Consider the following 11309-nt stretch of genomic DNA (forward strand, 5'->3'; position numbering starts at 1 on the left):
GAATCCTATGAAGCCCTAAAAGTGATTTACATTCGAGATGCTGCCAACGTGTCTGAAACGAGAAGAGGAAAACTGCATATTCAGCAATAAAGAATGAATACGCTCATATTCTGTTAATATTATACTGGGTAATGGTAATACGGAATCTTATTTGATCCGTTTTTATTTAGGCGCGTACAACTAGAAAATAAATAATTAAGCTTTATTTGATCCCGCGTAACAGAAGGACACCATGAAAGAAAGAAAAAAACCAAAGAAAAGAATAAAGCATCTTTTAAAGAAGTCTTAAAAGTCTCAATATAATGCCAGAATCTGAAGATTGCTCTTTAATTAGGCGGCTTGCCTCTGCCAAACAAAACAAACTGAAAGGAAAGTGGTCAACATGCAAAATTGATGACTGGGCCTCTTTTGTGCTCTGTACATTGTGTATCGCAGCTTATGAAGTCTAATGCAATCATAAATTGCGTCCTCTGGCCAATCAGCGTGCCGGGGGATGCGGCATGAAAGCGACCCATGTGGAGAACTTTGTTGAGCCCCATTGTTGACGCTGTCATCCCTGAAAGGAGGGCCGGTGGGGGGGGGGGGGGGGGGGGGGGGGGCAGGCTTCTATAAAGCTGCTCTCCCCAGAGTGAGGCGACCAGAGGAGTTCACAGCCATTCACTCGACTCGTTCTCTCCCAGCTGATACCAGGAGTATTTCACCTTTTGATTTTTTGAAGACGGGACCATGATGATCCCCAGTGTCCTTGCGCCTCCTGCCCTCTACCCGGGGTTGTACCGGCCCGCCGCGGCCCTGCCGCTCCAGACGCTGCCGTCCGCCTTCCCGGCCCACTCCAGCTTCTTGGTGGAGGACCTGCTCCGGATAAGCCGGCCCGCCGCCTTCATTAACCGGACTGGCCCGGCAGCGAGCGCCTGCCTGCCCACAGTGACCACCACGGTGTCCTTCAGCGGCGTGCCCGCGGAGCGCGCACTGGCCACGACCGCGGTGACGCGCGAATTCTGCTCGCCGAAAACGTCGGTAACGAGCAGCAAGGACCCAAGTTTTCTCAAGTTTGGAGTGAGCGCCATCCTCGCACCCTCACCAAAGACAGGTAAGAGCGCAGCCTTGCGCTTTCAGCCGTTTTCTGGCTTCATACTTGGTTTTCTGCTCCAGGAGTTGATTGACTAACGTGTTTCGTTTGTCCACAGCGTCTTCACCTCCAACACTCCACAGCCTGCACAAGACCTTCCCACTCCCCTGCTTTGACGGAACCTTTCACCCCATCTTCAGGACGCCCTATCTACCAGGTCGGTAACAACCTTGACGCGTTTACGTCTAACTGCTTTAAGTCGGAACTCGGCGTTACTAAATTGCGCTTAAATGCAAAACACTTTCACCTCCTGTCAAACACCGTTTTAACTGAAACAGAAGCAGAACATGGACAAACAGCCAGGGAAGAAGAAATCACTGTCTTATTAATGGGGACCCCTGGCTCTGGCCTCCGCCTGGACCCACCCATCCACCCCCTAATTAACCAATTATCCCAAATCGTCACGCTTTAAATTTGAGGCGGGGTGGCAAGTTCTCGTCCCCCTTGCTTCTCAGTGGGGGCGTTTTGGCATTTCGCCGGCCCCGCGTTTTCCCACAGCGCCCGGGGGGCCACCGGGCCGCTGCAGCGGCCAACAAAGCCCTCTGCACCGTGACCAATTTGGTCAGCTCCCACCGGGGCGAACCACCCACACACCCCGGAGAGTGACTTTTACCAGGCGGGCCAAAGGCGTGAACCAGTCATGCACTAATTTCCCTATTAGGCGCTATTGAGAGTTTTCAATATTCTCACAAGACCACATAGCGAGTCGTTGTCCCTGATGTTGCTGCGGCCACAGGGCCGCTGCAGTCAGGAGGACGTCCAGTCAGCCTGAGGGACGCGTCGCGCCGCACAGACCTCTCAAGCCCAAACCAAGTTTCAGTCCAATCTCCAATCAGCCAAAAAGTCCACAGCTTGGGAAAGTTTCTCTCTGCGTGCCGCACAGGCCCATTGGATAGGTTACCACTGACCTCCAGTCCGCACTCTGTGTGCCTTAAACGTTCCTCTATTCTCCAACCGGGCCAATCAACTGGGTGCGATAAAGAATAATCTCTTAGAAAAGTCTATAAAGTCGCTAGTCCATGCTTTCATTGAGACAAATCATAATGGGGATGGAGTCTTTTCATGGGCTGAGCTGAATGCCTCAACAAAACAACTCCAGAGTCCTGAATAGCTTTTCGTGTTCATTTAATGAAAATGATTTGAGGGCAAGAAGAAAAAAAAAATGCGCCATTCCCCTCCACTCTTCACCCCCCCCCCCCCCCCCCCCCCCCCCCCCCCCCCCCCTCTCGGCATCAGTATTCTGGTATGCAGTTGTGTTTAGTTTGAAAGTGTAAATCTCCCTTTGTTGCGATAATATATGGCCTTCGCCGCCTGTCCAGAGTCTTTTCTACGTTAGTTCATTACTACACAATTACCGTTCACGGTTTATTAACTCCTCTATCCGCCCTCACAGGGCTTCTTAAAGGATATGCTACCTCTTTACCATACCAATGCGGTTGGGGACCGGCCAATGTGCTAATTAGTCACCTCGTGCCATTTCACGAAAAAACGGAGACGTATTGCACTGCTGCAAAGAGGAAAACCTCCTAGAATTTGGGGCTGGAGGGTTTATGGAGCGCGATGGCTGAACTTTTTGATTCTTAAAAAGAGAGAGAGAGAGAGAGAGCGAGAGAGAGAGAGATATTATGACTAAGAATTGTTTAATTTCCTACCATCTCACCGTGTCTGTTTGCGTTACAGCATCTTCCTCCGTCGTGCCCATCCCCGGGACGTTTTCGTGGCCACTGGCCGCCCGGGGGAAGCCCAGAAGAGGGATGCTGAGGAGGGCGGTGTTCTCCGACGTGCAGCGCAAAGCGTTGGAGAAAATGTTCCAGAAACAGAAATACATCAGCAAACCCGACAGGAAAAAGCTGGCATCCAAGCTCGGCCTCAAAGACTCTCAGGTACAACACGTTGTGAACGACTCAACGGTCGTGCGTAATTTGCGCACAGTTTGTGCGTAAATATGCCATTGAACTGTGCCAAACGCGCAACTTTTTTTTTTTTAAACTCAGTTTTTTCCCCCCGCTTGCAGGTGAAAATCTGGTTTCAGAACCGACGGATGAAGTGGAGGAACTCAAAGGAGCGGGAGCTGTTATCTTCCGGCGGATGTCGCGAGCAGACGCTGCCCACCAAGGCCAATCCGCACCCGGACCTCAGCGACGTGGGCAAGAAGTCCTCCGCTGAGGAGGAAGAGGAGGAGGAAGAGGAGGAACAAGAGTTTGGGGGAGAGAGAATGAGGGTGGCGGAGTCCAGCATCTCCTCTCCCTCCCTCTCCAGTAAACACTCGGACTTCTCAGAGTCAGATGAAGAAGAAATAACAGTATCTTAATTTATTTAAAATGTCAAACAAAAAAATCTACCCGTATAACCCACAATTTGTTTTTATGTGACTGTTACCACATTGTGAGAAGCTGCCACCATGGAACAAACCCCCAAAAGAGAACTTCATGACGTTGTAGTTTCTATCTGCGCTTTGCGCTCCGGACAGGATCGCTTCTGTGACACAGTTTGCTGTTTTTGCACAGCTTTGTTGAATTGTACAGTATTTTGTACACTTTTGTATGGAAATTTTATGCCAAGAATGTTGAGTTACTTCCACCTTGACATTGAATAGAGTTGTTTATTGAAAAGTTGTAGTTATTTCGTTAATAATTTATATGAATTTGTTTAATATGTATGTTGTATAATGTGCCGTGTATATATGTTTATTTCACACGTTTTTGTACAAATACCAAATAAATTGTAAACAAGTCAAATGTGTGTGAATTGCACAAAGAAACACCACTCCTGTCGCAAGAATTCAATCATAAATAATCATTAATTTTATTGAATCACAATAACTTAAGACTAGTACAGTGATATCAGATTAAATTCTTCAAGCCCTGCACACATCGGTGACGTCAAATGTCACCGATCTGCTCTGATGTAAAGAGACTGTACACAAAATACTCCTTTTCAAGTACTGTAACAAATCGGCTAGAAAAAGTCCTCAAAATGCTGCGAGATAATCAACTATTTACAAAGTTATGTTACATATAAAAAATGTACATAGCTAAGAAGGCTAAACATTCATTGAGTTTGTGAGTAACAAAATGACTGACCAGTCAAATGCTTCAGCAACACCCACAGCACTCAGAGCAGGCTTTACACAGACACACAGGGTCAGCCTCTTTGTGCTTACAAGGACCGTAGCGGGAGAGTTCCATCAACTACACACACACACACACACACACACAAATGACAACATTGAAATAAAAATTGGCCACAAATCTGGAAAGTCCTCACAAATCAGGCTCCGCGCTGCAGCAGTGTCGAAACCTGCCGTCCGGCTTTTGGCTTCCTTTTAGAGATCAGAATGAATGTTGCATAGGATTGGTGACGAAAACCATTCAAAGCAAAGGAGGCCACGTTTGACTACATGGCCTCGCTTTAAAACACTGCCTCCCCTCTCCAAACAGCAGGCTGGGAGGTTGAACACAAAAGTAGATTTATTTATTCATCTTTTTTTTTTTTTTTTTAAGCCACTGTAATAATATCAAACCACTTTTTTTCATAATCATTCAACCACAAGTACCTTTATAACTTTATCCTCTGATTATTATATGACTATAAACAAAGCAGCATACACTAGTGCTCACTTAATTAGTTCAAAACATGTTTGCTAGGACAGTTTTGTTCATCACAAATCACACAAGAAGCTGTGGTGAAATAAAAACACAGTTAAAGGATGGAGATGAGGTATAAATCACCACATATTCTCAGACTTCCAAACAGCCTGTCCTCATTGCGAGCACCGAAACACGTCTCAAGAAGTATTCCTGTCTCCACATATTTACACCATGTTCTCGGCAGTGGGTCCTGCATGCATACAACTTCCACTGCCTTTCATTCACGTTCCACTGCCACTGCATTGGAGACTGATATGAGAGAGGCGGACGCCCCGGGGAGCGTCCACCTGGAGCCCTGTGAAGCTTGCAGCCGTTCAGATAGACGTTAAAAACAAGAATCGGCTAATGCACGGAGGCCGCTAGAGAAAAGTAAGGCATTGTTTGTTAGGAATCAGTCCAGCACCAAAAAAGACATGTGTGCTACAGCAGCCTGCTTGGGCCAGTGTGCGTGGAGAACAGCTGAGGTTATTAAGAAAGAACAATTGTAGAGGCATTCTTTTCAAAAGCTCAACACCAAAAAGGACAACACTGAAACTGGAAGACAAATCTATCCATGGTGAATGCTAACTTCCCACTTTTGTGTAAAACTTAAAAAAAACATTTTCCTAATTAGGTTGTGCTCTTTCCATTGAGATGTGGGATAACAGCATTTAAAGTTGTATATTTAGCTAATAAAGGCTACACATTAGTAAATAAGCCACTTTGTTGGTAGAGGGAATGTGGTTCTGAGAACCTGGTTTGTTTTTTATGTTTATCTTCACAAACTCAGACTTGACCATAATGAAGCCAAATTGCCGTTGAACTTTCTCTTTGCTGCAGTTTGTGAGTGAATTAAAAACAACTCATTGAAAGGATAGTTTGCTGCTGTTGCATTACTCGTTGTTGCATTTTCTTTTTGTCCCGTTTATCAAATTCAATCCCTGTTTGTGTTTGATCTGGAACATAAATGTAAAGTTTCCTCAACGTCTCATTTCAATGTTTTTGCAAAGCACTTTGAATTCCCCTGTGCCTGAAGTCAATTAACTTCTCTCAGTCATCTCTTAAGTGCTTTCAGTGGACACATGGATATATATTTCTTTCTCAATAAGTTCCACTAACACTAATATATCTTGTGGGGATTTAAAACTAAAGCTGTATCAGAGAAGTTGACATTCACTTTGGTTGGATTTATCCACAGGAAACTTCAGCCGTGCAGCAGGAAGCGGCTGCTTGTTCCCTCATCCTCCAGACCATCCAGCCACTGCAGCCATTATTGTCCCCAGCAGGTGGCGCTGGTCCCGCTGCGGCGTCCTGGAGGGCCCGTGCTGCCACCTGCAGGAAGCTGTGCGGCACTGCAGCTTGTGAAGAACCAGGAGCTGCTGAAATGGGCGATGGAGGTGATGGAGGACTCCCTGTCTGAACCCAGGCTGTGTGCTTTTTATTCAGTCTGAAGTAGACGAGGACTCCCGACGTGGGGAGCCTCGGGCCACAGCGGTGAAAATAAAACTAAAGCCAAAACATAGAACAAACAGTCCCCTTCCAAAAACACAAACAAAACAGCGCAGTGCTCTAAAACCTTTGTTGAATATTCACTGAAATGCATTTTCCTCGAAACATCTGGGTTACCTGCACCCAAATGAAGGTGGCTGGATTCTGTGGCATGATATTGTCAGCGGAAGGTTCTCGCGGTGAGAATAGTTCCTCTTGTTAAAGAAACAATAAAAACAAAGTGAGCCCAGTGTTGCGTTTCAAAGGCGTCACAGAGTGGATTCCAGCGACGAGTCCAGGATGTCGTCCTGGTGGCTGTTGCTGTTGGAGTCGCTGTCGTAGCTCTGCGGGCTGGACGACGTCGCAGCTTCCTTCAGACGCATCAGCATGTTCATCTGGGGAGAAACGCCGTGTTTGTTTACAGTCATGGGACATCTTGACACTGTGAGACCGTCAGGGTGGGATTTACTCCCACCAAGCGCTTTAAGCACACTTCCTAAGGTTCCCAGCAGGACTGACCGTCTCCACATCTGGACCGACCCCAGAGGTGAAGGCAGTGTGCTCTCTCTCTCTCTCTCTCTCTCTCTCTCTCTCTCTCTCTCTCTCTCTCTCTCAAATAGTGTGTTGCTCCAAGCAGCCAATCAGAAATCAACCCCAATAAGTGTCATCGGGGGTTCAGCCAGTCACAATCAAGGTAGGCTCCTCCCCTTTGACTCATCCCACAATCAGGCAGCTCTGCTCTGGCACATGGCACCACGAGAGGAAGTTCTTCCTCCTCTTCCCAGGACGACCAATGGAAGCAAATCGGCTCACATTTAAGTGACTTCAGATATTTGATATTGTGATAAGATTCAGAAGGAAATATAAATATAAATTTGCATATAAATAAAGCTTTTTCACCATTCATGTTATTTTAACTGTTTTCTTGTTGGATAGCTGTATTTTTCTATTATTTGCCTATTTCAGATCGATTTTTCTACCTTTTTAAACAGTTCTGTTCATTTTGTACAGATTTGAATGTGGTGATCATATTAGTTTTGTCTCTTCCAGTCAGTTTCTGTTAAGTCACATCAGCTTTTATTGGTTTGTGACTTTCCTTCAGTTTCTATCACAGCAAAGCTTCACTTCTATCACTGAACTGGGCTGAACAGGAAGTCTTGGGGTGAAATATGAAGCAGCTTGTGTGCATGGCGAGGAAGCACAGTGGATCTCAGTCTGCGGCCTTGGCTCACCAGGGGGTCTGCGTCACTGTCGCTCTGCGGCGGCTCCTTCCGGAGGCCCTCTCTGGGGACGGAGTAGCCGTCGAAGCCGACGTCCTCGGGGCGGAGCTGCAGCAGCGGCGGCCAGTCGCCCAGCGGGGGCGCCGCCGACCAGGGGTAGGTGTGGATCACCCAGGCAGCAGGGTCCTCCCACGCAGCGCGGCGGCCGTACAGCTGGAGGAGAAGACGGAACATCACTAAACATTCAAATACTAATGAAGAATGTTGTTATAAAACACGGGGTCATTCAATAAAAATGCTGAGTGGACGTTCCTGAGCTGCACCAAAACAGACTGAGGTGTTGATGAGCTGCTGGTTCAACGTGCTCAACGTCAATCACATTCAGAATGTAGTAAGTATAAAGACGATGTGGGGTCAAAGTCATATTTCTAAATACTTGTATTCCAACAATCAACTCATATTTATTTATTTTTTCAGTATGTAGCATTTTTCTAATATTTAAATACAATTAACACCAAGTGTAATCATTATTCAAACATTTTAATCTCGCTTTTTGATATCATTAAATTATTCATTCAACACGGCTTATATCTGCGCTTCTTCAAACATTAAGTTTGATATACTTTAGAAATGTGTTTTAAAATAGATATTTCAGACACAATCGATTTGCTTCTATTGAAAAATGACTTTAGACATTCACATGTATTTTTTTCAAAGTACCATCACTTGTAATTGAGTACAGTTTAAGCTAAGCAATGTACATTATTGCAAATTTTCAGTGCTGTCAACATGTGTGTTTAAATATTTCAAACCAAAATATTCCTTTAAACGTCTGATCTGCGATCACAGCATGTTTTAATAATTTATCTGATTCAATACAGCTGCTTCATTCTGAGGCTCAAAACTTTGCAGCTCCATTGTGTTGAATTGACAACAGTGAAAGATACACAATGTAGAGTATTGACGAAACATGTACATATAACAACTGATTTATGACGTCAGGTGACACAACAGCAGTCCAGGAGCTTATCAACACCATGCAGCATAATGTTTGATTTCCTGTGTCATTTCACTGAAACTGCACTCATTCCAAAGATGACAAAAACTTCACATTTCTATCATAAAATAGGAGTTTTCTGACTTTCTGAATAAAGAAAGTACTTCAACGTCATTACAGAGTTGTTCTCCTCTCAGGTTCACTTCTCAAGCCCTCAGGGACGAACTCCTGACGGATGAAGTCACACACAGAGTAGAAGAACAAACTAAATCCATTTCCCCTTGATGAACACAAGCACACCTTCACAGGACACATTCCATCGTTTCCAAGCGTTATTACACCTCCTCCTTCATTTTAAGAGATTCCAGAGGAAGAAGAATCAATCTGCTTTACTCATTAGTAATATTGTCGGATTAAAAGCTCAGATTAGAACCACCAACTAATCACATCCGCTATCAGTTCACCAGAGGCCAAATAATAACTTTGGAGCTCTGATCAGTTTGAAGCTCTTCATTATAGATTTTTCTGTTTTTGCTCTTGTTCATACAATTTCTTTTAATGTAAAGTGTGAACTTGAAAAAATCCTTGTAGAACAATAACACAGTGTCACACTAAGCATGTTTCATATTTATATAGATACCAACCTTTGTTACATCCAATAGCAACTTGGATTTTTGTAAATTAATTGCAGCTCCTGTCCCTGCAAAATGCTAGCAACAGACTTTCAAAACAAAGGTTTCATCACAGAATCTAACTGAATGAGCGTAAATAATTATTCTTTAAGTTAATGCCAAAAATCTAGATGAATTGATGGAAGCAAATGAATTTGTGGTTGAGTCAGTTTGAGAATCTTCTACCTTGTGGTGAGAGTAAATGTTGACAACCATCACACTACTGGGAGGAAAAACCACACCAGTTGTGACAAACTGAGGCCATATTGCAAAAGCTTTCATATGTTTGTGACAAATGTAAAGAAATGCTTTGATAATCTGATTTGATGTGTTTTGCACTTTTCACACGTCCTAAAAACTTCGTACAAATCCACTGTGGGCAGAGTTATTTTCCATTGAAGTAAAAATACAGACATTTCTGTAAAGATGCACTTTGGAAAAAATGAAAAACGTTTGAAAAAAATGTTTTTATCAGTAAAGAAGTTCTGCATGTAAAAAGTAAAGGAAAAAAGAGAGAGTTACTGAACATTTGCCCCGTTGATGTCGAGGCCGATTCTTTTCTGTCTAAAAGAGCAGGTTCTAACCCGACTTCATCTGAACTGCTCTGACTTTGACTGTGAGAATTATGGACATTCTACATTTCACGCTCCAAACATAAACAGGAAGTTATGGTTTACGACCATTTTTGATATTAATTACTTGGATTGGTCCAAAAACAAATCCTCGCGCAGAGAACCTGGAAAACATTTCAGTCCAGTAATCTCTGCGGCCTGGGTCGAGCTGTGGGTGAGACGAAGCCTCTGTGATGTTTGTTACCTGCAGTCCTTCCCGCACAGCCTCCAGCATGTAGGGGATGATGGAGTAGTTCCAGAGGTCGGTGAACCACACCCGGGTTCCCTCCACGTCCATGGGACACGACAGGAAGAGACGAGGCCCTGCGATGGGGAGAGCAGGCGTGAGCCTCCCGACCTTCGTTGACTCCCGGAGCTTCGTCCTCGTACTCACCGATGGTGACGTCGGACGAGCTGTGCGTCTCCAGGAAGCGGTTGAGGTGGTGCCAGACCCGCGGGACCCAGTCCAGGATCTTCACCAGCTCCACGTTACGCGTTCGGCTGCCGATCTCCGTCTCGATCAGCTTCCTCCTCAGGAAGCGACCCAGGAATCCCTTTACAGGCTCCATGTGATTCGCACACAGAACCCATCTGACCAGAACACACGCAGGTCGTGAGGTCAATCACTCCGTCTGGCCGTGACCGGTCAGAGGTTGAACGAGGGATGATGAGATTACCTGAAGTTGTGGTGAAGCTGCAGGTTGGGAGCAGAGGAAGTGGCCTGGCTCATGGTACCAATAATGTAAGGGCTGAAGGAAAAGAAGAAGAAAACACCAACGATCCTCTCAATTCCAAAGGACGCCAATAAAACAAGCCAACGGTTCTTTAATCCTGTTCGAAAAAACCATTCCTCCTTCACATATTATGAACTTTGAACCTTTAAATGTACACATGAGTAGGGTTGTGAAGATGTGTGTGCTTGTGAGCTTACCAATGCTGCTGGTTGCAGTTGAAGAGGCCGTTGAAGATCTCGCCCAGGGAGCTGACGTGGTGCAGGTTGTCCAGGATGACCACCAGGGGGCGCTCTTCTGCACACACCCTGCTGCACTGCTCTGCCAGGCCTGACAAGTACTGACGCAGCTCCTACACACACACACACACACACACACACACACACACACACACACACACACACACACACACACACACACACACACACACACACACACACACACACACACACACACACACACACACACACACACACACACACACACACACACACACACGTAGTGAATTGAATCGCTCCACATAGCCACACTTTGGATTCTGTCAAAATAAACTTGCTTCACATGCTTTGTTTGATGACAAGTAGAATTATTTTTCATTGAACGTCGAGCTCTTTAGTATTTTTCACTTTAAACGAAACGACGTCAACAAGCTTTAGACATCCATAAACCGTGATGGTGGACTCCACCTGAAGCGTGCATCGTCCACTGTACCTGTTTTAGTTCGGCTCCAATCCACTTTAATTCAATAATATGATTGATTGGTTCTGAAATTTTGTAATTTAATAAAATACTTATTTACAGTAATTGAACAAAAAGTGTTTCTATCTTTTGTT

General features: G+C 45.1%; 2 protein-coding genes across 2 annotated transcripts in view; one reads left to right on the forward strand and one right to left on the reverse strand.

The window, feature by feature from the left end:
• Positions 1-726: 726 nt before the first annotated feature.
• Positions 727-3440, forward strand: dbx1a (developing brain homeobox 1a; the record flags this gene model as incomplete). Its single annotated transcript, XM_080501758.1, has 4 exons — positions 727-1090; positions 1188-1286; positions 2810-3012; positions 3144-3440. 4 exons carry the CDS (start codon positions 727-729, stop codon positions 3438-3440), a joined length of 963 nt encoding a protein of 320 aa, XP_080357884.1.
• A 2740-nt stretch (positions 3441-6180) lies between these two features.
• Positions 6181-11309, reverse strand: part of nav2a (neuron navigator 2a) — a 139154-nt gene continuing 134025 nt past the window's right edge. The window contains 6 exon segments of the mRNA XM_080519522.1: positions 6181-6641; positions 7479-7679; positions 9951-10069; positions 10140-10336; positions 10423-10494; positions 10677-10828. Coding sequence (XP_080375648.1) covers positions 6516-6641; positions 7479-7679; positions 9951-10069; positions 10140-10336; positions 10423-10494; positions 10677-10828 — 867 coding nt within the window. The 3' untranslated portion in view covers positions 6181-6515.

The sequence above is a fragment of the Blennius ocellaris genome (assembly GCF_963422515.1).
Source record: "Blennius ocellaris genome assembly, chromosome: 1".
In the NCBI taxonomy this organism is placed as follows: domain Eukaryota; kingdom Metazoa; phylum Chordata; class Actinopteri; order Blenniiformes; family Blenniidae; genus Blennius; species Blennius ocellaris.